The sequence below is a fragment of the Drosophila novamexicana genome, unplaced genomic scaffold (genome assembly GCF_003285875.2).
Source record: "Drosophila novamexicana strain 15010-1031.04,08,12 unplaced genomic scaffold, DnovRS2.1 tig00000564-arrow-pilon, whole genome shotgun sequence".
NCBI classification, from domain to species: domain Eukaryota; kingdom Metazoa; phylum Arthropoda; class Insecta; order Diptera; family Drosophilidae; genus Drosophila; species Drosophila novamexicana.
Window position 1 is genome coordinate 2,058,265 of NW_020824810.1, and position 25,851 is coordinate 2,084,115.

At 44.0% G+C, this 25,851-nt stretch overlaps 4 protein-coding genes across 8 annotated transcripts; 2 read left to right on the forward strand and 2 right to left on the reverse strand.

The window, feature by feature from the left end:
• Positions 1–2: 2 nt before the first annotated feature.
• Positions 3–5,591, reverse strand: LOC115762269 (WASH complex subunit 2). Its single transcript, XM_030704430.1, has 4 exons — positions 5,474–5,591; positions 5,220–5,414; positions 4,894–5,033; positions 3–4,836 (listed from the first exon to the last, which is right to left on the reverse strand). Exons 1-4 carry the CDS (start codon positions 5,573–5,575, stop codon positions 921–923), a joined length of 4,353 nt encoding a protein of 1,450 aa, XP_030560290.1. The 5' UTR covers positions 5,576–5,591; the 3' UTR covers positions 3–920.
• Positions 5,592–6,013: 422 nt separating this feature from the next.
• LOC115762072 (PIN2/TERF1-interacting telomerase inhibitor 1) lies at positions 6,014–8,006 on the forward strand. Of its 2 annotated transcripts, XM_030704163.1 has the most exons (3): positions 6,014–6,175; positions 6,263–7,581; positions 7,721–7,813. In XM_030704163.1, exons 1-3 carry the CDS (start codon positions 6,103–6,105, stop codon positions 7,736–7,738), a joined length of 1,410 nt encoding a protein of 469 aa, XP_030560023.1. In that variant the 5' UTR covers positions 6,014–6,102; the 3' UTR covers positions 7,739–7,813. The 2 variants fall into 2 exon arrangements, with proteins under 2 accessions (XP_030560023.1, XP_030560022.1); XM_030704162.1 differs by having other exon boundaries at positions 6,017–6,175; positions 6,263–8,006.
• A 44-nt stretch (positions 8,007–8,050) lies between these two features.
• LOC115762075 (DDB1- and CUL4-associated factor 11) lies at positions 8,051–10,648 on the reverse strand. Of its 3 annotated transcripts, none has more exons than XM_030704165.1 (8): positions 10,426–10,648; positions 10,262–10,350; positions 9,933–10,200; positions 9,731–9,877; positions 9,135–9,677; positions 8,912–9,067; positions 8,749–8,855; positions 8,051–8,685 (listed from the first exon to the last, which is right to left on the reverse strand). In XM_030704165.1, the coding sequence occupies exons 1-8, from the start codon at positions 10,439–10,441 to the stop codon at positions 8,545–8,547; spliced, it is 1,467 nt and encodes a 488-aa protein (XP_030560025.1). In that variant the 5' UTR covers positions 10,442–10,648; the 3' UTR covers positions 8,051–8,544. The 3 variants fall into 3 exon arrangements, with proteins under 3 accessions (XP_030560025.1, XP_030560026.1, XP_030560024.1); XM_030704166.1 differs by having other exon boundaries at positions 10,421–10,648; XM_030704164.1 differs by having other exon boundaries at positions 10,262–10,648.
• A 68-nt stretch (positions 10,649–10,716) lies between these two features.
• Positions 10,717–24,790, forward strand: LOC115762071 (hillarin). 2 transcript variants are annotated; one of them, XM_030704161.1, is made up of 9 exons: positions 10,717–10,919; positions 16,394–16,875; positions 18,135–18,276; positions 18,338–18,549; positions 21,877–22,871; positions 22,936–23,422; positions 23,481–23,594; positions 23,664–23,827; positions 23,890–24,790. In XM_030704161.1, the coding sequence occupies exons 2-9, from the start codon at positions 16,687–16,689 to the stop codon at positions 24,068–24,070; spliced, it is 2,484 nt and encodes an 827-aa protein (XP_030560021.1). In that variant the 5' UTR covers positions 10,717–10,919; positions 16,394–16,686; the 3' UTR covers positions 24,071–24,790. The 2 variants fall into 2 exon arrangements, with proteins under 2 accessions (XP_030560021.1, XP_030560020.1); XM_030704160.1 differs by lacking the exon at positions 10,717–10,919 and adding an exon at positions 13,040–14,117.
• Positions 24,791–25,851: the final 1,061 nt, after the last annotated feature.

Genomic DNA, 25,851 nt, shown 5'->3' on the forward strand with positions numbered 1-25,851 from the left:
TCATAACTACTATATATATACAAATTAGAGCTCTGCATCGAGTCAATCGCACTTCGGATACTCGAACAATTATTTCACTCGAACAAGTCAAGCCTCAAACATGTTCGAGTTGCAGACAAATAATTGAATCGATCGGATTCGAGCAAGTTTGCTGACCTTTACTCGAATGCTGCCAATGAAAGCACCGATGCAGAGCTCTTTCATCTATATATATTTATAGATATAGATACGTATTCATACTCATGTAGCTGTAGCCCGCTCGACTATCACACAAATGAAATTCCTCGGAATAACGACCAAAGAGCCACAAACTAACTCAGTTTCCGTTACAGTTCGTAAAGTTAGCCGGATAGTCGCCCTCTACTGGTTAGTTCTAGTTCTAAAGTTCCACTAAGCGACGATTTAGCCCTTTAAAATAATTATTAATTTCAGTAATTACCTTTAAATTCCCGTAATTAAAATTAATGCAACAATTAAAGTCACACTCCTAGTTACATTATGATATTAAATACCCTGCCAATATCCCATAATTACTGAAGTAATTAACATCTGAGAGTTTTAATTACTCCAGTAATTGTAACCTGAGAGCTCTAATTACTCAAGTAATTATAATATGCAAACTGGACTTTTGTACAGTGATCACTCGCGAAATTAAAACTAATGAATAGATAAAATTTGGAATAAATACCTAAATTTCTTCTAAAACGTAACAGAGAAATTCTCTCTTATTCTCTAATTATATACCCCTTTAAAACTTTAGTCTGAAGTTTATGAACAGTTTTAACTATCGTGCGATCACTGTACTTGAGATATACGAAAACTGTTTAGATGTAGAGTTGTGTAATAAACATTAACAAATCGATAAGTGTAAATAAACATACTTGTAGTATTATAACAAAATGTGTTTCAGTTAAAATACCTCACGGGCCCAACAGATCGGCCAGCGGATTATCGACTCCATCGGTTTTACTGGCCTGCAGAGGCGTCGCTGTCGTCGTCTTGCTAGACGCCTTTTTGGGCAGAGGCTTGGCCTGGCTCCTTACAGCGGCACGTTTAGCACCAGCAGCAGCTCCGCCGCCAAACAGATCATCGTCATCGTCATCATCACTGAACAGACTCTTGGCGGGCAGCTTTGCTTTGGTGGTCAGCGGCTTGGGCGGCTTCTGCTCCGGCTCCTCCTCGCTGCTGCTGGCGAACAGGGTAGCAGCTGCAGCGGGAGCTGACTGGGCTTTGCTCACGGCGCTGCCAAACAAATCATCATTATCATCGTCGCTGTCATCAAAGAGCTTAGATTTAACAGGCTGCGGCTTGGACTTGTCCAAGGCAACGGAAGCTGGAGCCGGAGCTGGCGCCTGCACTTTACTGGATTTAGGCTCAACTAGCTGTGGCTGAGTCTTGAGCTTGGATGGCTGAAAGAGTGCTTCATCGTCGTCATCTTCGCTGTCCAAGAAGGCAGATTTTGCTGTGGATTTTAGCTTATCCTTTGGCGGTTTCTGGCTGGGCAAGGCAGTCGGAGCAGCTGCTGCTGCTGCTGCTGCTGACCCAGTTGCTGCGGCGGCAAACATGGCATCCTCATCCTCATCGTTGTTGTCCAAGAAGGATACATAGGATTTGGGTGGACCAGTAGGAGCTTTAGATGTACCTCTATTGGCATACTGTGCTGGTCTTTGTGGTGCGGATGGGCTGAAGAGGAAGCCGTCATCATCCTCGTCGCTATCCAAAAAGGGAGCCGATTTAGCAAAGAGCTTTAAGTCATCCTCGGGTGGTTGTGTGGACGACAGCATGGCAACTGGAGCCGTAGCTGGCGGAGCAGCTGGAGAAATTGCAGGCGGAGCAACTGAGGGAGCAGCTGCTGGCAGAGCAACTGGAGCAGTTGCTGGCGGAGCAACTGGAGGAGCAGCTGCTGGCATCTTATCAGCTTTTCTTTCCAGCGTTTTGCCAAAGAGCTCGTCCTCATCCGCTTCGCAGTCCAAAAATAAAGATGGCTTCGATATGGCTGCTCGTGAGGATTCTTGAGCAGCGGCTGGCTGTGCTCTAAATGCCTTGAACAAGGCATCATCCGCCTCGTTGTCATCACTTTCGAAGCTGGGCACGCCGGCTGATTTACTGGAGAGAGAAGCAGTTGTGGATGTTGCCGCTGATGGGGACGTGGATGAGGCAGGGGTTGGCTCAGGCTGTGCCTCCAGCAAGCTCTTGGCGTAGTTCGCCTGTCGTGCTCGGCGCGTGGACGGCCGGCGATGGGCGGGACCGCGCACTCGCGTCTTGCTGATGCACTGCAAAATGTTATCCGCCTCGCTGGAGCTGGATATCGCCACTTGGCTAATTGGGGCGGCGCTGGGCGCTACTGCTTCCTCCAGCTTCTTGGGCGGCTTGGGCAAGGCACCGGCGCCGGAGCCGGGCAGCAGAGCCTGCACATTGATGTTTATATTGGGCATTTGCAGTTTCTTAATGGGCGAGCTGGGCTTGGGCGCCACCGCATCCGCCGGCGGTGGCTCCTCAGCAAAGATCGCCGACTTGGCCTGCTGAGCGGCGCCTGCTCGGGTCGTTTCGCTGAAGTCGTCGTAGAAGATGGTGTGTATGCGCTTTGGAGCAGCTACATCCGGCTGCTTTGCAGCCGCTGCAGCTATCTCCCTTTCGTCCTCCTCATCCTCATCATCATCTGGCGGCTCGTCGCTGAACAGACGCATGCCACCATAGTCATTGTTGGGCTGTTCCACGGTCGCCGCAGCCGCGGGCGGCAAATCGGGCAGCGAAGGCTCATAGAAATCCTGCTCGCTGTCGAACATCTTTGTGGCACTCAGGCTGCTCAGGCTGCTGGTGCCCAGGGATTGAAAGAACTCGCTATCATCGGGCGGCTCATCCGAGAAGAGGCTCGAATAGTTTTGCATTATCTGCTGAGCAGCTGCCACATCCGCCGGCGCTGGGGAGTGCGTCGACTTTTTGGATTGCTCAGCCACCAGGCTGATGATGGGATCCTGGTCAGCCGGCGGCTGCTCCTCCTGCTCCTCCTCCTCAGCTATGGTGTTTGCGGAGCTGTCGTTGATGTTGTTTAATAAATCACCCAGCAGAGCAGGCTTCACTTCATGTTGCTCTTCATTATTGCTCACTAGCTCCACTTTATCCTTCTGCTCAGGCTCGTCCTGGTCTTCTTTTGCTTTGTTCGTTGGCTCTGGCAGCAGATCCCCACTTGTTGCAATCTCTTTTAAATCTCTTGACGCATGGGATGTGGAGCTTATGACAGCTTCCTCGTCGCTGAAATCCTCGCTGAATAGATCCACTTTGGAAATTGGCAGCTCAGCCTTTAAGTTTGCCGGCGCCTCATCTGGCGAATCTTGGCTAGCTTGCGGAATCTGCCGCTCGAGCTTTTTGGCTTGATCTCCAATGGGTTCTGCCTGCTCGGGCAGCTGCTGCTCCATCACTTGGTCAGCAGACACCACATCTCCTGCCGGTGCCTCCTCAACCAGTCTCTTTGTTTCGCTCAGTTGCTCCTTTTCCGCCGCAGCATATGGACTTGGCTTCTTTGTTTTGGGCGTGCCAAACAGATCATCATCACCCAGATCATCAAAGAGACTACGAATCGGTGGCTCCTTAGCTGGTGGCAGGACAGGCGCAACCTCGGATGGCTGTGGTTGCTTTTCAGCAGACTTTCTTGAGCTCGTGCCAAATATATCATGGGCATTCTTCACATCCTCAACGTCATCATCGAAAAGCGATCTTGTGCTCACTATTTTGGTTGGCTGCACTGTCGGCGTCTTCTTGCCAAAGATGTCATCTATGTCCAGGTCGTCATCATCATCAAATAATGTGGTCTTGGGCTTTTGTTGTTGTGGCTTTGGCTTGGCCGTAAAGGAACTCAGGAAATCATCCACATCATCATCCAAATTGTCATCAAAGAGCGATGTTGGCAGCTTCTTGGCAGGATTTGCTGTGCTGGTCGCTGGCCTCAAATTGGGACTCAGCGGGGGGCTGTCCTCAAAGAGATTTAGGCTACGCTGCGGTGTTTCAGTTGCTTTGCGCGGAGGAGCAACAGGCTTGACTTCCTGAGGCGCCGGTGATTCTTTGGGAACACTCTTGGATTTGGCCACAGTTGCGGGCGTCGTTGAGCCGTTGCCCGACTTGGACTGCACCTTGTCCACAATTTCGGACATGAAGGAATTGAATTCTTCGTCGTTGAACAGATTAACAGGTTTTCGCTTGATTTGACTGGCAGCAGTTGGTGTCGGCTTCACATCGCTGGGCACATCAATGGGCGTGGCAGCGGGAGCAACTGGGACCGCTTCATCGAATAGCTTAGGTGGCGATTGCCTGCCAGCCTGGATGACCACCTTGCTGGTGCTGCTGCTGCTCGAACTGAGGCCCGTCGCCGCAGCGTTAGCATGCGAAATGGCCGGCGATGAGTTGAGCGAGGAAGCTGAGCTGGAAGGTGGATCATCGCTGGGCGGTGAAGCACGTAGAGCTGCAAACATATCGCTCTCATGTGGATTTCTATGCATGCTTATAATAGGTCGCGGCTGAGCTACTGGCAGAACAGGCTGTGGCACAGGCTGGGCAACAAGCTGGGGCACAGGCTGAGCCGCAGGTGTTGCCTGGTTTTCCTTTGGCAGCGATGCCAGCGATGAGGAGTCCGAGTGCTGCGCTTGATGCACGTGCGTGGGCTTTGGCGCAGCTGTTTCTAGCTCATCAGACGAGCTCGAGGAGAACTGCTCGGGCTGTTCATCCTCACTGTTCTCGGCGCTGTCATAGAGTCCGGCGTATTTGTGCTCCTGCCACTCCTTGGAGCCTATAACATAGGGCAGTGGTATGCTATCGTAGGGATTCTTAGCGCGATAGACGGTGCTGCAATAAACAAGAGGGCTTAAGATTGAAGCTGCATGCTACAATTGGAGTACTCACGTGGCATTTACAGTGCCGTCCTCTTCATCCGAGTCGGTCAATTCAATGGTCACCGCCTCGAAGTTCTTTCTAAACATTTGTAGATTGTTCTGCAGAAACTCAGCGGCCAGCTCCTGGGAACTCTTCAATGGCAACTCGGGCTGTAATTGAGGGTTCTTTGATACAACTACAATTGGGATGCAATGAACAGTGCTGCCAATCCATTTTCCGACTAAGCTCGGCTATTTTCGGCGGCCATCAGCCACAATTCTAAACGGATTTTTTTTTTAGCATTTGGCTAGTTTATTGAAGCGGCAGTTGGCAGCACTGTTTATGTACCTCAGCACCTTCTTTTGCTGCTCCTCGGGCAGAACAAAATCGTCATCGTCCACCTCCTCCACCCTGTACTCCACAAACTGCTGGCCAAACTGCAGCGAACGCAAACTGTTCGTTGCATTGTCCAGCGCAATATCTACGCGTCTTACTTGCGTTTCGAATTCCCTTAAATTACGACTAGTTTGTTCGCCCCGCTCGTGAAGATTCTGTAAAACATTGTGATTACAACAAATTGGCAACTTTTTTCACGCAATTCCACGCCCACCTGAGAGATACGTTTCATTAGCTCGAGCAGCGCACAATCGCCAGCAAAATTCCATTCCGACGCCTGTTCGACAATGGCGGCTACATCCGCGCTAATATCCATATTAAATATAATTAAAATGCCTTACTTTTGCATAAATACTTTGTATATAAACAAAAAACAAAAAAATAATTGCCGCAGCAGCGGCTGTGTTCGCTGTCCATCAATCACAATGGGACTAGGTTTGATATGACCCACACACGCTACGACTGACAAAATTGAAGAAGCTTGTGAAATTTTAATTTTTCAAAGAATGCTTGATAGTTAACAAGTCAAGACGTTGCTTAAGTGTAGTATTTAAATATTAATCAAAAGCAAGTAGCCATTCCAATAAGGAATATCTATTTATAATGCGTTACTAACATTAAGGCCCACACACTGCACGACTGTGTCATGCCAGTGTCGTGTATGCATGACGGCCGAACTCAACAGCTGTTTTCATTCGACTCTCTTGTACTGCCATTCTCCACGTGTTGAGCATGGGCAGCGCTTGCATATTTGCAGCTAAACGTTTATTATAAATATTAATTGTTAACAAAACTATAAAATAAAAGTGCATACGGCTGCAGTTCGAGCTATTAACAATTAAAATGGCTATGCTTGCAGAACCGCGTCGCCGCAAACGGTACAACTTGTGTCCGCGCGGCAAGGCGCTCTACGAAGGTGAATGAAGAGGAATACAAAAAATTGAACGCTTACAACTAACATCACATTACGTTTGTTAAAAAATGTTTTATGTTCAATTTACAGATGATACGCGTTTTGGCACAAAAATGCTCGAAAAAATGGGCTGGTCTAAGGGTAGAGGTCTCGGTGCGAACCTGGATGGCTCTCAGGAATTTGTGCGTGTGCGCTTCAAGAACGATGCCGAGGGCTTGGGCTATGAGACGCGCGACGATCAATGGACCACGCACGAGGAGGGCTTTAATGGTCTACTGAAAGCGCTTAATGGAGATGTCGACAATGAAGCAAATGGCAATGCATCCGCTTCCGAAGAAGAAACCCGGCCCATGGGCTTTGGTTTCAAGGCAGCAGCTGCTGCTGAAGAGGCCAAGCCCAAGACGCTGAAGGAAAATATCAGCGGCATATCGCTAGAGGAGAAGTCGAAAAGCAGTAAAGCTCGTGTGCATTACAAGAAATTTACGCGTGGCAAGGATCTGTCACAGTACAGCGAAAAGGATCTGGCCAACATATTTGGCAAGAAGGCTACCGATGATATTGAGACGCCTGTCCAAATTGTACAACAGCCGGAGGAAGAAGAGCAGCCCGTGAATCCCAACTTTGCAGGCGTACACACGGTGAGCACTGGACTCTCTGTAAACGATTACTTTAAGCAGAAAATGGAAGCTATGAAAAAGAGGCTATCGTCCAATAATAATCCCAACGATGCCTCAGCTGCTGAAACGAATACCTTGAGCAACGAAGCAGCTTTCACTCCAACTAAAAACGAAGAGCAGTTGCCTAAAAAGAAGAAGAAAAAGAAGGACAAAAGCCAGAAACAGGAGGATCAGCCAGAAGCTATACTGCCAGCAGAAATCGACCAGAAGCAAAAGAAGAAAAAGAAATCAAAGCGTGCTGCTGATGAGGATGCGGTTGAGCTAGAAAAAGAGCTGGAGGCAGAGGAAGCCAACCCTCCAAAGCGCAAAAAGAAAAAGAAGGATAAGCAAGAGGTTGCAGAGGAAACGCCAGCGCCAATTGAACCCACTGCAGAGGCAGATGAGCACAAAAAGAAGAAAAAATCAAAGAAAACTGAAGAAATTATGGTGGAAACGCCAGAGGAAAATGTGCTTGACAAACCTGCCAAGAAAATCAAAAAGAGTAAAACAGAAAACAAAGAGGAGCTTATTGTAGAAGAAACAGAATTTAATGAAAAACCCGCCAAGAAGAAAAGCAAAAAGAGTAAAACTCAAATCCACGAAGAGCCCATTGAAGAGGAAACCACGTCCAAAACTAAAAAGAAGTCGAAAAAACAGGTCGTCGATGTGGATACACCGCCGACAGAGGCAACAGCCAGCACAGAGCCTCCACCTGCCAAGGCGAAGAAAACAACCAAGACGCACGAATCCGAAGTAAGTGCAGCAGAATCTGATATTGTATGCTCCAGCGATTCGACGGCAGCAAAGGATAGCGGCGAACTCTTATCAATGGAGCAATTAATTGAAAAACAAAACTCATACAATGTATTCAAAATCTCTTCATTTTGTGCAGAAAAATTTCACATATTAAATATGAATGCATTCAGGAACGCTACGCTGGCTGAAATAACTGGATACGCGCTCGACAACAATATCGAACTGAAGATTGTGGAGCTGAAAAACGATGCGGAGCGTATTTTAAACCTATGGGAGGGTAAACAGGACAAATATATGGCTGTCAAGAATAAAGTACGCTACATTGCCAGTAAAATAAAACATCAAAAATTGAAGCAGGCGGATATTAGGAAAATAGTTAAAGTTAAGGCCTTCTCAGGCATCTAGAGCTCAGGCAATATACAAAATGATGTTATTTAACTCTGAATTCTTAAACATTTAGTTTTATAATTAGATTTTGTACATAGTTTCATGTTTAATATGTAACAATAAAATACTTTATAATAAATACCAGGAAAACGCACGCTCATACATTACAATGATGTCGGATTTTCATGATATCGGGATTGCAGAGCCTGCTAGCGCAGTTTCACGCTAGGCCTCAGCAATAAACAAGAAAATACATTATTGATTAGATACCAGGAAAGTGTACGCTCATACATTAAAATTATGCCTGAGTTTTGTGGTAACGGGTATGTTGGGATTGTAGAGCCTGCTGGCGCAGTTCTACGATGTGTCTTCAGTCTTGTTCGCGAGAACCAAGAGGGAGTTTTATGTCTATGTGTGATGTTTTGGTTTATAGCGTTGGTGGTCTGATTTCTTGGTAAGCCCTAAGAACTGAATGTAATTATCTTATATATTAACTAATGTTAAATATGTAACGTAATCTATACAACATGCAATATCAAAAGGCAACGCTAAAAACAAAATAAATTGCTTAATCTAGTCAGGCAAGTTATTACGGTTAGCTAGGCGACGCGAACGTCGCAAAGGTCTTGTGTCCTGCGTTTGGCTGCGTCGACGCTTCAAATTTTGTGTGGCCATATTCCGGTTGTAGTTGTTCAAATTCACGTGCGTGTCCCACTGCAAATATGAAAGTTTAAAGTCACAGCACAAAATCAAAAGGCAACACCTTATCAGGCTTACCGAACTGGAGACAATTTCAGAGCGCACTGGATGCCAGTCCAGGTCGCGTATAACATTCTTGTGTCCCTCAATAGCCTCTTGAATTTTGCCAGTCAGCACGTCATAAACTGCATCAAATTGAACATGATTAAAAGGTGTTAAGACATAAGTTAATAGCACCTACTTATAATACGCCCTGTGGCACAGCCTGTGTATATGAAACGCTGTCCGGTTTGCTCCATCGGGGAGAATTTGGCGCGCAGCAGGGTTTTGCTCACTCGATGGCCGCGATATGTCATTATGCTGCTATCACCATCCAGCGCCTTGTGTGGATTGTAAACTACGTATGCACGTAGATATAAATGTATAGAACAATTATATATGAAGTACCAAAACTAGTTACTTACATTCGCGCGGCACGCGGTCCCAGCGATAATCCCAATTGGTCATCGCCAGCTGATGCTGTCGTGCGTTGCTGCGAAAACGCAGATTGCTGGGCTGGCGCATGTCCCAGATTTTAATGCTCTGATCCTTGGAATTTGAGAGAACATGGTAGCCATCGTTGCGCGAATCAATGTACGTAATGCCATCAAAGTGTCCAATGAACGAAACCACACATTTGGACAGACTGCGGCTGCGAAACGATGTGCGCAAATCGTACACCTTGAGCAGGCCATCGTCACAACCGGCGATTATCACATTCGGATCATTGTTGTTCACATAGCAAACAGCATTCACGTCCGTCTGGGGCATGCGATGTGTGCGTAGAATCTGTGTGGCACGCGTCTGGACATCGCCCACAATAACGGTGGCATTGTTGCTGCCGCCAATAATCTTGTCGCCCGTTGGCGAATAGCGAAGCGAAAATATGGCGACTCGACTGCTTGATGTCTCGTTCACATCGATCCACTGGCAATCGTCGTCGGAGCCATTAAGTGACATTATATAGACTGGAAAAGGTGGAAAATTAGCATGGAAGCTCGAGGCTTCAAAACGGACTTACATGAGCGCGACCAGGTGGAGTAGGCAAAATGCTGTCCGTTTGGACTGAAGTCAGCATCCGTGATGCTCCACTGTACATCGCGTGCATTGATGCGATTCAGCAAATGATACGTGCCCTTGGAGCCATCATAAACACGCACAAAGCCATCTGCAAGATAATTGCGCATTAACTTCATTCAAAACCAGTTAAGTAGATTTCTAACTTTGACAAGCCGTCAGTAGTTTGCTGCCACTCTTATTGAACTTGGTCACAAACACCTTGGCGTCCAGAGACATCAGACGCATCGATCTATGATTGGGTATATACATGTTGGAGAAGTAGCGCTGTTGATTGGGTGAGAACGAGTCGCTGCCAGGCGAGGCGAGGCCATTTTCCCGCTGTTGCAGTGCCTGCATCAGATTCCAGCGCTGTTCTGTGGGTTTGCTGGCCAGGCTGCTGCGTGCCCTTACCTCTTTGTACATGTCTGTTGTCTGCAATGTGCCATGTATTAGTCACCAGTGCAAACGAAGATATTTTGAATTTCATGCTCACTCGAAATTTATCAACATTTGGCTTTTCACAAACGGGCAGATTGTTCGGGTGATTGTTTTGGGCACGAAAATGCACGTCCATGGTGTTGACTGTGAAATTGATAACATTGTAACCAAATCCATCCTCGGTTATGTCAAATGGTTCATCGTCCTCGCTTACGATACCGATAGAATTACCCATCCTATTGTGAAAGCCAACCCAAAAATGCAATTTAGTCCAATTGCCAATGGTTGTTTGTTAGATTTGACGCTGGACGATAACTGACTGTGGCGGCGCGTCGATATCTGTGCCATCAGCTGTTTTCCTTATCTCGAGCGCAAGCCGTAGCAGGTGCAATCGCTTTTTACAACACTAAAAGTAGTAGCTGTTGTGAAAAAATCCAATTTGAATTACACTTATTTATCTCGCCTACTACTGGCTATAGTTTGTTTGCTTGTTATTATTTTTGAAACCATTAAAACAGGCATGCCAAGTTTTTGTCCATCTCTATGTTTACATTTTCTGTTAGTTAACAGTCCAGCACTGACTCAAAGCTCGCTGTTCGGCCTAGAGCTTGCACATGTCTCAAAGCTCGGATCAGTTCCATAGCGATCGTCAACGAATTAGCGTGCGAAGCGGTCGGTTTTATTTAGCCCTGCACTTGTGTGTGTGTTTATATGTATGTGTTCGTTTGGTAATGAAATTTGTTACATTCCCGTTTACAGTTGCATTTGTGTTGGTATATTGTTGCGCCGTTGTTTGCACACTCACACACAAACCGAAAATATTACAAAAATGCCAAAAATTTAATATATAATAAAGAATCTCAAACATTTGTGTCTCTGCTCACTGAACTGTGTGCGAGTGTATGCGTGTGTGTGTATGCGTGTGTGTGTGTTTAGTGGCGAGTTTTGTGGCTATACCAGCTTATGCTTATGCCGTCTGCATGTGTGTGTGAAATTTATCATAAATACTTTTGCACAACGCGCGCCCCTCAAAACGCATGAGAAGAAAGTTGTTTAGCTGCGTAGAAAACAACACACGAAACAAAAAGCAAAAAAAGCAAAAAACACAAAAAACACCGAAACACTAAAGAATAACAGAAAACAATTGAAATGCTGAAATACAAAGTATGTCAAACGCTTGGTGGCAGAACAGCGGAGCCAAGGGTTCCCAAAGTGCATACTACGTCTAAAGCGAACTTTCCAGCCATGCACTTGCATATGTATGCATGCATGTATGTATGTATGTATGTATATATCGCGTGTGTATAATCAAGGCAAAAATAAATAATAATAATGGAAAGAGACGAGAAATAATTTACAAAAAGTGGAGCGCGCCAGCGCAGCCACACAAAAAAGTGAAAGATTGCAAGCATGCGCCGCTGACGTCGCAGCTACACACATACACACGCACACAAAACCAGAGAGAGCGAGAGAGAGAGAGAGAGAGAGAGAGAGAGAGAGAGAGAGGATATGAGCAGGCGTCAGTTAGAAGGCACCTGCTCTCATTGTTGTTGCTGCTGCATATTTGTGTTTTTATTTCCCTTTTGTCTGTTTTGTACGTAAATAATAAACGTCGTCTGTGTAATTTAGTGCACACTGCGTTTCAGTGTTGTTTAGTTTCAAACTATTTTCGACAGTTCTCGCCCATTGTTGGGGCGGCCTTTTTAATTAGCAGCCGGAATTTAGCACACTTGCAATTAGCACAAGGCAAAAAGTACGAAAAGCAGCCATTTGCTTAAGACATTAACAAGACTTGCGCCCGCTTTCCACATTCCATTATTCCAATATTTGCGCATTTCATTTGCCACACTAAGTAGATGGCAAAACGGCAGGCACAGTTATATTTTTCTTTCATTTCTTTTTTTTTTGTCTCTAATGCTATTCAGTTCGTTTCGTAAGCGCGCACTTTAAATGTGTGTGTGTTGTATTTTTTTTTTTCTATTTTCGTTTTTATCTTTAGCTGCTTTGCCCGTGTGCAGCACTTCGAAAGTGACGCAATCATTTGCATTTTGTTTAAATAACTATGATTGTTTCATTACTAATGACTGGAAACCAGTTGTAGATATAAACAAGCTGTGTTTTATCTAGACATTAATTTCATTTATTGTTGCTGTTGTTGCTGCTGCCACTTGACAGCGGCAATTATGCCAATACAAGCTCATTAAAGTCTTGTTGCTGCTGCTGCATTGCGTCTTTTACTGTTATTAATATCGATAGGCATTGTTATCGTTTCTCTGGTTGCGCCAAACAAAAGACTCAAGCCACAAACTTGCCACCAAAACTGTCACGCAGCAAATTGATAAACACCAAAATCCAACGCTCTATATGCAAATAACTTATTCGAAACTAATCTATTTAAATATTTTGATGGAGCGACTTTCGTTTTCTTTTATTTACGTCGATTTTCTATGAATCCAAATTGATTTTATGCACAAACTATTCCGAAATAGAGCCATCGTTTATTTGAATATTTCAGTTTTCTAATGGCAACTTTAAAGTTTGGATTACTTTTTGAGAGAATTTCGGTATTGCGTAATAGGAAATTAAATATTTCAAAACGAAACACAATTTGTGGCGCCTAAATAAGAATTTCAAATGTTTCCAGCTGCATATGATTATTTTGTAATAATCAGGTTTCGAATGACCTTCGTCGTTCAAATATGTTAATTAAGTGCTTGAGTACGTTCTCTTTAATTTTGTGTTATATTATGTTGATTTTTTTGATTCTTTCACTGTGCGTTTTTTGTCTCTTAAAAGTTCGTACAATCCTTCAACTAAAATATTTCATATAGATTTGATAATTTTGTTTCCAACTGGCCTCGTTGTACAATTTTTCCGCTTAGCATTGTAGAAATGCATTGAGTTGGAAAACAAATTTGAAGTCGAGTGATACATGAGATGGGTTTTATGCTTGGCATGTGCGAAATTCTACGCCCACTAAGCACACAAAGTCGCCAACCCGAGCCGAGTTCTGTTTAAACGGCAATGCGATAGCAATAGGAATGGGCATAGGCAGAGGGCCTGAAACGCTTCTTAGTCACAGTTCGCTGGCCATGGTCGAGCTGGGGAATCGTGATGACTGTGATGTAAGCGACGGGGCCTCTTGGCGGGGCGTTTTGTAAGCTGGGGCCGACGATTTGCCAGACATGTCCAACTCTTTGAGCGCCTGTCATTACAATTATCATTACACGCTAATTATGTCAAAAGCAGCCTCTAATTAGACCATTCAATCACATCGATTGTGATCGCATCACAGTTCCGCCAGCTCGCCGCTGCGGCTGCTCTTCATGTGGGCGTTTCATTCATGGCTAGCAAATGCCGATTGATTTCTGTGTGGGCTGCCAGCGGCGCCAAATGAATTTACCCAAAGCCTGGGCCTATCATTCACCTCATGGACAGCCCATTGACAGAACTTACTTAGTTGAGCTGTGATGAGTGCGGTTTGGAATGCTGTGAGCTGTCGGCTTAAAAAGCATATAAAACCATTTTGGTGTTAACTTTAAACTGGTATTAATTGAGAAAATCAGTTTAACATATATTGAACAAATCTTAAGCGATTTAAATGTGTAGGAGAATACACATATTTAAAGCCAAATAAGTGGGAACAGTTTCTGACGGGTTTCGATGGCAATTAGAGCTCGGAATTGAGAATCTTTACGTGTAACATTAACTGGCTTAAGTTGGAAAATGTCTGGAGTTTTATATAAGCTAACATATGAGTAAATGTCAAAATTCAAAAATAGTAGAAACAGTAAAATTTTTTGAATGCAGAAATCCAAAGGAAAAATAAGTGGGAATATATGAGATTTCTGGTTTGCAGAACTCTGAATAGAAAGTTTTTCTTGTATTGAAACTGATCTGCTAAAATTAAAGTAAGTAGCAAAAAGTATTTATAAAAATAGTGAGAACAGATCTCGAAACCTAAAGGATAACTAAATGGGAACAGTTGATGACTAGTCTTTTTGTCAGAAGAACACTGACTATGCATAAAATAAAATATAAATAAATAGAATTATACCTTTAAAAAGCAAATGAGAACAGTTTTTGGTTGAATATACCCAGATTCAATGGGTTTACTACCGAATATTTATCTACGAATACATGGGAACAGTTGGAAAATTCACATTTAACTGAAGTTAACTTTCTATATTGGCCCTTTTGCATTGATATTCTAACTAAAAGCCATACTTAGCTGCATTTTGTTTAAAACCGTGTGTAAGAAAAGGCTAAATGCTAATCATAGATGTGGTTGCCCTTCCCCTTGGCCCCCCCTCCACGCCTAATTGCATTTGTAACGCTCGATCGAGAGCAAAACCTCAAAAGCGGAACTTGAAAAATGATTTTGCAGGCAATCAAAATAATTTGGTGTTACAAAACGTTGCCTGCATTTACATTGCCACATGGCAAGCGGCAAGTGGCAAGCGGCAAGCGGCATGCAACCAGCAGCGGGCAGCAACCTTCGATGCGCCCGCGATTGATGCCGCAATCGCGCTAAGCACAAAGACAACAGTCTCCCCCCCTACTCGTCCCCCTTCTCTGTCCCTCTCTCTTTCAACGTTCATTAAACTTGAAAAGAAAGCAAAGCCTGCCATAAAACCGCATTAGTTATAATTTTGGCCAAAAGCAAAGGCAAGTGCAAATGCAACTGCAACAATCAATTAATATTACATGCTCTTGTGTTGTTTTAACCGCGTGTGTGTGTCTGTGTGTGTGTTTTATGGTTTGCCAACTCTGATTTAATTGTGGAAAAGCAGCAGCAACAACAACAACAACAATCGCTGCAATTAATCAAATGGCAAAAGAAAAACAATTCAATGGCGACGGCCTCCTTCTGCAGCTGGTGCCAGGCGCGCGGCTTTTCCGTTGCACGTTGCACGCTGCAGCCGCAACGAGTTCAACTGTTGCACGTTTGCGGCGAGGTCAATGGCAATGCCATTGCCAGCCACAGACAGATCTTTCATACCCTACACATTAGTCGGCCCAGCTCTGCCGCCGACCATATTTATGTGCGGCCGTTGTCCACCGCGTCCACTTGATTAAAATTCATTAATTATATTTTCCACAGTCCAACAAAAATGAAAGTTTTTTTTTTTTTTTTTTTATATATATATGTATATACTTTTTGGCCGCCTTCACACAAAACTGAAAAATGAAGCAACTTTGGCTTTGACTTTGACTTTTTAGCCGTGCGACGGCGGCTTTTGGCTTTTGGCCAGTTTTGGTAGCCGTCTTCGTGCTGGCTGGCCATTGATATGACCAAGTTGGGCGTTTGCCGCGGAGGGGGCAGCGCATATTAAAAGGAAATTCAAATGCCCACACACAAGCGATTCGTGCGGATTCTGCTTTAAATTTGTTTGATTTGTATACCCTGTATACGCCAGAAATGGGCATATTGAACAGGCAGCACAAACTAAAGTCCAGCTAGTCAAGTCTAGTTCATAGTTTACTCATAACTTGGGTAAATATCGATTTTAAATAAATAGATATAGATATAGATATAGATATAGATATAGATATAGATATAGATATAGATATAGATATAGATATAGATATAGATATAGATATAGATATAGATATAGATATAGATATAGATATAGATATAGATATAGATATAGATATAGATATAGATATAGATATAGATATAGATATAGATATAGATATAGATATAGATATAGATATAGATATAGATATAGATATAGATATAGATATAGATATAGATATAGATATAGATATAGATATAGATATAGATATAGATATAGATATAGATATAGCTATAGATATAGATATAGATATAGATATAGATATAGATATAGATATAGATATAGATATAGATATATATAAAGAGGGATTGTTCAGTAGATAGTTCAGTTCATTCTTAGCATCCTTTCTGTTATATTCAGGTAGTTAAGTACCTTTTTCAAGCCCTAAATAATTATAAAGATTAAACAAAAAATAATGTAACATAACTTGGATAAAAGAGAACAAAAAGTCATCAGCCTGGGCTTTTATATGCGTGTGTGGGATTAGATTAGTGCAAATCATTTACAGGGTATTTACCAGACGGTCGTCTCACGATTTATTGAATTTTTGGCATTTGTGACTTATTTTATGCGTTTTTTCGTTACCTTTTTTTTTTTTTTTTGGGCAGCTACTGGCTCGAGCAGCAGCAGCAGCAGCAGCAGCTGATGTGGAACATGGCGCACCAATTGGCTGGCCAATAAATTAACATAGAGGAGCTGAACAAGGCAAACCGAAAGTGTCACGACGACGGCAACAAGTAGAACCCGATAAACGTGCCGCGCCACAAATCGACAGCGAGACAATCGAAACAGAATATAAATTGCAAGTGAAATTTGAAAATAAAAGTAAAAACACACACACGCACACAGAGAGAAGATAACCGGAAATCAGTTAAGAGCAGCAACAACAGGAGCAACAACTATGTATCGGCCAAATTTCTACGAGTCGACCTGCCTGCGCTGCAGCGAGACCGTCTATCAGGTGGATCGCGTGGGGCCGCTCAAGGATTTCACATTCTTTCATTCCGGTTGCTTCAAGTGCGTCCATTGCGGCACCAAGCTGACGCTCAAGACATATTTCAACAATCAACACAAGCAGGACGACAAAGAGGTAAGCGGGCACATAGAAAAACGAAAGACTTAGGCGACAAACGTGCAGCAAGTTGAAATATTTGCACAGCTGCCGCTTTTTTGCATACTACAACGCCGCATGCATAACAATAAATAACTTTGTTATTGCACTTAGCCAAATGTGTGTCACTGCGGTCTGTCAGACACACATACATATATATCGATATCTATATATATGCATATACCTAGATTTATGGCTTTAACAGGCGGCCTCCAGCTGCGAGTAGGTGAAGCGGTTGCCGCAAAGTCTCGCAGCTTTGCACGTAACATTGTTTGACAGTTTATAAACTAAACAGTTAATAATTTGATTTATGACTGCGCCAAACAAATTACTTGAACTATACAAGAATATAATTTAATTAACATGCATATTCGCTGAGTTTTCTATCCAATTTCTAAAACAAGCAGACAGTATATTAATATTGCAATAAATACAATAATATTTAAACTTATTTTCTATTACAATTACATCACTATACCCTGTAATTCAAAGTATACCCTTTAAAATTGGCTGAATATACAGGCAAAAGAAAACCTTTTGGACTTCATAAAGCATATTTATATTATTGATCAGGGTTGACAAGCTGAGTAAATATAGCCATACCAATGTCTATACATAAGCTGTAAAAGCATGAGATTAGAAATTGGAATGATATTTTTTTCCCGATACCTCCTCCAATTTTGGTTTCTTAAGCATAACTCGAGAACTATAAGTGCTATATGCACCAAACTTGGTATGCAGGTTCTCTAAGAGTAAATACACATGGAAAACATTTTCCAGGGCCTATAACAGCCAGGGTTGCCAAGTTTGAATAACTTACTTAAGCAAGCATTGCGACACTTTAGACCTGTTAACAGGGTATGTTTGAGTTATGCTCATTATTTCCAGCTATATTTAAATTGTCTTTGATTTGTCAACTAAGCTGCCAATTCTGGCACTTGAGACTGTGTCCATTTTGGGCCGCGTTGCCAAGCTGTTCTTTATAAGGTCAGAGCATCAAGACATCTTTCAAGAAAAAAACACCTTTTTTAGAGAGATTTCACTCAAAATGATGTACGCATAACAAAAGCGCGAAGCGTGATTCAACTTGAAGATTGCCCAACAATCTATGCGTAATATGCATTTTGTCTCGGGCTAATCTGTTTGTACAAATCGCCCAAGCCAATTGCCGAGGCATTTCATCATGATAAACGGTTTTTTTTTCCATTGTTGATCTTTAACGTGAGCTTTGTGCGCAGGTCTATTGCAGTTCACATGTACCAAAGAGCGGACCCGGCCATCTGGACCAGACAGCGGTGGGCATTCGGCAGGCCTTGAATGCGCCGCGCACCAACAAATTCGTGAACGAGCAAATACGCGGCACACGCACCGAAATCGATGGTGAGCCTTGACAGCAGCCGGATGCAGTTGCTCGTACTTAACACTTGCACACTCATTGCAGGTGTTGGCGGCGGCGGCGGCGGCCTCGGTTCGCGCCAATCAACGCCCAACGGCTACGGCGGGCGGGAGGTGAGCTCCCCATCCCAAAACGATTCCGATTACAAATATGGACGCTTCGATGCGAGCGCTTTGCATATTGCGCATGCGCTCAAACAAACCGAAATACAAAAGGCCTACAATAAGGCGCGCGAGAAGCCAATTGATTTCTACCTGGTACGTACCCTACTCCCCCCTAGCCCCCCTCTCTTATAACTATTCTAACTGGCCGCAAATTAAGAAATTATTTAGTGCAGAACATCTAATGAAATTTAACTGCCCGCCCGTCTGTGCTGGCCAGAAATCATTGTTACACTCGTTTATAGCGGGTTGGCAATAACACACACACACACGCACACATAAACTCTACCTAGCTGTGTCTTGTAAACAAACGGTTGTGCAATGCTTCGTCTGTTGCCGTCTCCAGCTCTAGCTCCAGCTCCATGTTTTGCCATGTCCGCCTCGCATTGATCCGAGCCGAGTAGCTAGTTGAGTTGAGCTGGGTTGGGGGTATTTAATTAATGCAATGGCAGGCAAAGTCATGATTATGTAGGCTAGTGTGCTATTTGCACTTGTGCGCTCAAGTTTGTTGCCTAAGTCTTTTGTTTTCACGAGCCACTTGTCCAAACCAGCTCGAGAACTAACAAGACTTGCATTAATTAAACTAACTTAAGTAAGTAGCACAGTTAAAGCAACGTCTGCTGTCTGAAGAAGAAGAGTTGACCAACATAGTTAATAACTATATTTATTTATATTTCCGATTCCAAGCATCGTCCGTTGGCTTCCGTTTTTCTGCCAGATATGAAAATCCATTTCATTTTCCCAACTAGCTGAAATTGTGACCAAAAGCTGTTGCTGTTGCCATCTCGATTACAATTTATGGCTATGTGCATATGCATCTATATCTTTATCTATGGCAGATCTGCTTTAGCTTTAGCTTTGGCGCATGACTTGGCACTTGTAATCGCTTGACGCTGCAAATCTGCATGATGGTGAAAGCATTATAATCGCATTTTACGTAAAAACCAAAAAAAAAAAATAGAAAAAGAAAAACCGATTTCAAAAAAACGAAATTAAAATCGCACAAGTTTTTGTGCCTTTTTGTGTGTGTGTGTGTGTGTGTGTGTGATCTGTTCGTTTGGCTGGTGGCACCACAAACAGTTTTTCTTTCACTTTCGAGAATGCCACACGCGAGTGATCAGCAGCAGCAGCAACAACAACTACTCTTAACAGCAGCAGGCGCATATTATTGCAACGCTCAATTTAACAAATTTCGAACAGGTGTTTGATGGCTTTGTTGTTGCCACACCGCAAAAGCCACAAACAACAACAACAAAAAAGCGCCGTCTAATAGAAAATATGTGAAAAATTGCATGCATGCAATCATTAAAAATTTTGCATGTTTTACAACTGCCACGCACACACACACACATACACACACATGCACGCAAACACACACCCACCAACAAAAACAACGCTGCAAACTCATTTGTAGCTGCTTTAACGCAGTTGTACACATTATTTTGGCCAGCAGTGTGCCGCTGCCGCGGCCGCTGTGCTGGCAGCATAGATTACCATATACGGATATCTGTGTGTGCGTCGCCGTCACTCGTTATTCCGGCTGCACTAAAAGCGACGTCAGCGTCGACGTCGACGCTGCGTCGTTTGCTAAATCTAAATTATGCGCACCAGAGTGAAAGTAACGGCAACGTCGCCGCATTTGCTTCATCATTCAGCTGACAGCCACGGCGGCAGAGCAGCAGCAGCAGCAGCGCGGTCGGCAGCGTCATTCTTTGGCGCTCTCTTGCATGCTCTCTCACTGTGTGCGTGACGCACTGCGCTCTCCCTCGCTCTCTCTCTCTCTCTGTATGCCACTTGCGGCCCTTATGCAATGCACGCCATGTAATTGTTATTGGCTCGCAAACACTTCCTCATGCCTAACTTTAAGCTTTTTGCGCACTTTTGTCAGACGCAGTCTGACCAATTTACCGTTATTGCAGGCGTGTATGGAGGGAAATTTGCTGCGGCGAGGGGAATTTTTTAAATTGTATAAGTAGCTTGCGCAATAATTAATTTTCGAAGCTTTTGCACTTTCGTTTTCATTTCGATTTCGGCTGCTGCTGCTGCTGTTGTTATTGTTCTCGCTGTAGTTGTTGTTGTTGTTGCTTTTGTGCTTGGGCTTTGTCACAGTGGGCGTCATAAATGTTGTTGCTCTCAATTTGATTATATTATATTTCATTTTTTTGACGCTCACGCAATTCGACTGTCCATTGTCAACGGGGCTATGAACCATTTAGTTGTTGTTATTGTTGTTGTTGATACTGCCACTGCTGTCAGCTTATTACTCATTTGTTGTTTGTTTTTGTTTTAAAGTTATTGTTTTGAACTTGACATTGAAATTTGGTTTTAATTGCATATTGTTATGGCTTATATGTAGTTATTAATGTGTACGTGTGTGTGTGGCGCTAAATGCTACGAAATTCCCATGCGGAAGCATTAATTAAATGCGGACCATAGCTAATTTGTTTAATGCCGTATTATTTGCCCGGCCAATTCGAAATTGAGTGCAACATGCAACTGTAATTATGACAAAGCCAACTCAAAGCAGCAAAAGGGTTAAACTTATGGGGACACTGTCTGGCAAAAGATAAATTTGTTTGTTTTCTGTTATTGAGGGCTTGTCTCTTACTCTATGTGCAACGGTTAAAGCTTATTGGATACTGTTCTCTGATTGGAAAGCCTGTGCTTTAGACTAACAAGCGGCAGGTTGCCGGCTTTAAAGCTTATTGGATACTCCTCTCTGATTGGACTGCCTGTGCTTTGGACTAACAAGCGGCAAGCTGCCAGCTCAAATTCAGTCAGCACACTTAGCCGGAAGTTGGTAGACATACATTGCATCTAACTGAAGTTGACACTTTCAATGTGACCAGAGTGAAGTTGGGTAGTTTTCTGCAGTATCTAATAAGTTTACAGTTCTTTATTGTAGATCTTAGCTAGAAAAAAAGGTCCTTTTAGTATTTTCTGGATTTTTGTATTTCATATTTCCTTTCTTGAGCTGGTCTCTCAGTCCATAAAGATCAGCGAAAGAGTCTCAAGCCGTTTTTTGCACTCACGCCGCAATTTGTAGAATTAAATTTACCGTAAATTGAAGCCGGGTGAAATTAGCAAAATTCGCCCAGTCCGTAAGGCCCAGTTATCGAGAAGGCGCACGCAATGCGTGACCAGTGCGCCATTTGTTTGCAGTGGAGTGGGTAGTTGGTGAGCGTGGGAGGGGGGGGGGGGGGGAGGGGGGGGGTTGGCTTGGACTGCAGATAATGTCAGATATTTAGCCAAGCGTCGCAGCTGAAGCGTGGCATTATAATTAGCCAAGTTAACAAGCCAAGCATTGCAAGAGCCAAGCCGCAACGCAAATGCAGCTGCTGCAACATGGCCAGAAACGAGCTGCACATCAAATTTGGCGCTTTCTCTCTGGCTGGCAAAACCTCTCACCAACTCTCTTTGCAGGCTCGCGAGGAGCAGGCGCGCCTGGAGATGAAGCATCGCAAGGAGGAGGACGATTTGTATCGAAAGTTTGCGCGCAAGCGCGAGGAGGAGGATCGCAAGATCCAAAACGAATTCCAGGACGAATGGGAACGCGAACTGCAGCGGCTGACGCACAAGTTCGAGAAGGAGCTGGCCACGTCGCGTCGCAATCGGGATGAGGCCAACATCCTGACGCTGCGGCACGAACAGCAAAAGGAGGACCTCGAGAAGAACATGACGCTGCGGCGCAGCAAGAAGAAGGAGAGCATCACACGCAAAATGCTCGAGCACGAGCGCTACGAGACGGCCGCCCTGGTCGATCGCCAGTCCAGTGAAATGCTGGAGCTGATCAGCGCCCGGCGCTCCGAGTACATGCAGAGCGAGAGCATCTTCCTCGACGACGAGTTCAGCGAGGGCGCCATACCCATTGAGTATCCGTTGAATGCGCCGGTGCCGGCGCCGCCGGCAGTTAGCAAATTTCAGATATACACGGATCCCATTGAGTTCGAGGATGTGGATCGCATTGCCATTTCGGTGGCGCAGGAGGATCAGAAGACCTTTACGGATCTGGTGCGCCAGCTAGTGGGCCGCTGCACCACGGACATCGAAAAGGCGCGCACCATCTTCCGCTGGATCACGGTCAAGAATCTGAATGCCATGCACTTTGACGACGATCTGCGCGGCGACACGCCCATGGGACTGTTGCGCGGCATCAAATACGGCACAGAGAGCTACCATGTGCTGTTCAAGCGCCTCTGCAGCTATGCGGGCCTCCACTGTGTGGTCATCAAGGGCTATTCAAAGAGCGCCGGCTATCAGCCGGGTGTCAAGTTTCAGGATTCACGTTTTCGCAACTCATGGAATGCGGTCTATGTGGCCGGCGCCTGGCGTTTCGTTCAGTGCAACTGGGGCGCTCGCCATCTGGTCAATGCCAAGGAGGCGCCCAAACAGGGACGCGGCAAGAACGACAGCCTGCGGTGAGTCCTAGGCCCCGCTCCTCACGCTCTAAATCTATATCTAAATCTCTCTGCCTCCTTCCAGCTATGAGTATGATGACCATTACTTTCTTACCGATCCGCGCGAGTTCATCTATGAGTTCTATCCGCTGCAGGAGGAGTGGCAGCTGCTGAAGCGACCCATTACACTGCGCGAATTCGAGAATCTGCCCTTTGTGCGCTCGCTCTTCTTCCGCTATGGCCTGCACTTTGCGGACGAGGGCTACGGCGCCGTTGTCTTCACGGATGACACGGGCGCTGCCACCGTGCGCATAGCCATGCCCACGGACATGCAGAGCTGCCTGATATTCCACTATAACCTCAAGTTCTATGACAGCGACGAGGAGCTCTCGTACGATGGCGTCTCGCTGAAGCGTTTCGTGATGCAGTCCGTCATTGGCAACATTGTTGCGTTCCGCGTCCATGCGCCCTGCTCGGGCGCCTTTCTGCTCGACATATTCGCGAATGCGGTGACGCCGCAGGAATACCTGACCGGCGAGCCCATGAAGTTCAAGTCTGTGTGCAAGTTTAAGGTGAGCAGCAAACCAATGAAAATATCTTCCTCCAATTTAAATTCTGGCCTGTTCGCAGATATGCTGCGAGGAGCTGCAAACGGTAATGGTGCCGCTGCCGGACTGCGCCAGCGGCGAGTGGGGTCCCACCAAGGCGACGCGACTCTTCGGACTCATACCCATTACACATCAGGTGGGTACCAGCTGGCATTTAACTAGCAACTAGCAACCGGTTCTAACTTGTTCTTGTTCTGCCCGCCAGGATCCGCTCATCTTCGCCGGGCGCAGCTTGGATCTGCAGTTCCGCATGTCGCGCCCGCTGACCGACTTCATGGCCACGCTGCACAAGAACGGCATCGAGGAGAAGAAACTGGCCAAATATGTCACGCACAGCACACTGGATGACATTGTCACGTTCATCATTAAGTGAGTTGGACGGCAAAAATTATTTTACGCTTCGAATTCATTTGGAATCTTTTATCTTTTAGCTTCCCGGAGGAGGGTCAATATGGTCTGGATATATATACGCGTGAGCTGGGCGCGCCGCAGCATCATCATCATCATCACAATAATAATAACAATAACAACAATAATAATTCCTCATCCGGCGAGAAACATCTGCTGACGCACTGCTGTAAATATTTAATCAACTCCTCCAAGCGGAATTAAGTTTGTTATATGAATTTGTTGAAAACGCAAACAGAATGCAATATTAATTAATAGTCTAGCTAATAAGCAGCTACTAAAAGTCTATATATGTGTATACAAATATGTATATCATGCACCACTGTGCAGGTGCTAAAGATAATCCATGCCTGAGTGCATCCACTTAAATATCTGCCCATCTATTTACTATATATATCCAGCTCGAACACATTTGTTAATCCACACACAGGCTACATTATATTATATATCTTAACGAATTGGCAGCTATATATATATATATATATATATATATACATATTAATCGCATCGAATTGAATTATGTAAATACTCTAGACTCTAATCATTAGACCTTAAATGACCTAGTAATATGCCTGGAGTAATCCAATCTTTGAATACGTGTTGTACTTAATGATTAATGCCTAATAATTTATTATTGAATTAAAAACGTTGCGATGTTTTGTCTTTAATACAAAAGCTTATATTATGTTGATCTAGGTGTCGTTTAAGCATTCCGATTTTTTTTTGTATGACAATCACCTGTAATTAAACACTCTGATAATGTGAACCAATATATTAACTTATGTATTTTTGGCATACTAAAAACACCCTCCATATTTTGGCTTTGTCTAGTGCGGTTTCAGTTCCAAAATTTCCATACATGTTTTTTGAAATCACTACAACTCGGGTATTCGAAGTCCCCTTCCATAGTCGGCAACCGTACGAGTCGAAAGAGGTATATCATTCCGAAATCGGACTGTATTTTCCCGAGATATTTCAATTCGAAATTTTTTCGAAAACTTTAAATGGTCATATCTCAGCCAAATAAAGCCCGATTCCGCTCATATTGGGAGGGCTAACTCGCGGAGGTCTATAGAATCGAATGCCATCAAAATTTCAGAAAAGTCAATTTTTGCAGTCATGTTAAGCGAGCGCTTAGTGGAAAGGTTCACGGTATCTCCTAGTCGGGCACTCCCGACTAGAGCACGCTTGTAAGTTATTTGAATCTGCCACTGATCAACTACAAACTTTGATCACTGTTTCCCCCACTTGCGGGTCCGTATTAATGCTCACTTTCGAACCAAAAGAAGGCTTCAGGAAATATTGTTGCCTTGTAGCTCGTACGATTTGGGCAGTATAAACTATTCCATATATACATATATATATATATCGAAGTACGTAAATCTCTATATATAAAACTGTGTGTTCTGACTGACTTATAGATTATATTATATTATTTTAATATATATTATATTGAATGTTAGTTCTAATTGAAAGGGATCTTATATTTCTCCCATGATGTATCTTTCTCAGTATTTTTTTTTTCTGAAAATATATACATTTTATATTAATAAATTGAATAAACTTAAGGTAAACTTATATATATACCTATATTGTTTATTACAAAAAGATTGCACAATTCCGTGCCCTCGCCGTCTTTTAGAAACGACATATCTCCGCCGTTGATTATGTCGTTTTGAAACGATTTTTATGGGCGGCCTAAAAGTATGCAGTAGAAGAGCTACTCTAATAGGATCCGCGGTTGATCATGGCGAAATTATGTCGTTTTGAAACGACATATCTCCAGGCGGACGTATGAAGTTTTTAGAGCGGCATAATTTCGCCATGATTGTGAGGACTGTATTTTCCCGAGATATTTCAATTCGAAATTTTATCGAAAACTTTAAATGGTCATATCTCAGCCAAATAAAGCCCGATTCCGCTCATATTGGGAGGGCTAACTCGCGGAGGTCTATAGAATCGAATGCCATCAAAATTTCAGAAAA

Excerpts from the sequence above, each read along its gene's own strand:
- LOC115762072 (XM_030704162.1), top strand. The coding sequence starts at position 6,103 with ATGGCTATGCTTGCAGAACCGCGTCGCCGCAAACGGTACAACTTGTGT. Across the intron at positions 6,176-6,262 it reads CGGCAAGGCGCTCTACGAAG|ATGATACGCGTTTTGGCACA; the intron begins GTGAATGAAGAG and ends TTCAATTTACAG.
- LOC115762071 (XM_030704161.1), top strand. The coding sequence starts at position 16,687 with ATGTATCGGCCAAATTTCTACGAGTCGACCTGCCTGCGCTGCAGCGAG. Across the intron at positions 16,876-18,134 it reads ACAAGCAGGACGACAAAGAG|GTCTATTGCAGTTCACATGT; the intron begins GTAAGCGGGCAC and ends CTTTGTGCGCAG. Across the intron at positions 23,828-23,889 it reads ATTGTCACGTTCATCATTAA|CTTCCCGGAGGAGGGTCAAT; the intron begins GTGAGTTGGACG and ends TTTATCTTTTAG.
- LOC115762269 (XM_030704430.1), bottom strand. The coding sequence starts at position 5,575 with ATGGATATTAGCGCGGATGTAGCCGCCATTGTCGAACAGGCGTCGGAA. Across the intron at positions 5,034-5,219 it reads CCGAGGAGCAGCAAAAGAAG|CCCGAGTTGCCATTGAAGAG; the intron begins GTGCTGAGGTAC and ends CCTCAATTACAG. Across the intron at positions 4,837-4,893 it reads GACGGCACTGTAAATGCCAC|CACCGTCTATCGCGCTAAGA; the intron begins GTGAGTACTCCA and ends TGTTTATTGCAG.
- LOC115762075 (XM_030704164.1), bottom strand. The coding sequence starts at position 10,441 with ATGGGTAATTCTATCGGTATCGTAAGCGAGGACGATGAACCATTTGAC. Across the intron at positions 9,678-9,730 it reads CTCCACCTGGTCGCGCTCAT|TCTATATAATGTCACTTAAT; the intron begins GTAAGTCCGTTT and ends CACCTTTTCCAG. Across the intron at positions 9,068-9,134 it reads GGACCGCGTGCCGCGCGAAT|TTTACAATCCACACAAGGCG; the intron begins GTAAGTAACTAG and ends GTGCATACGTAG.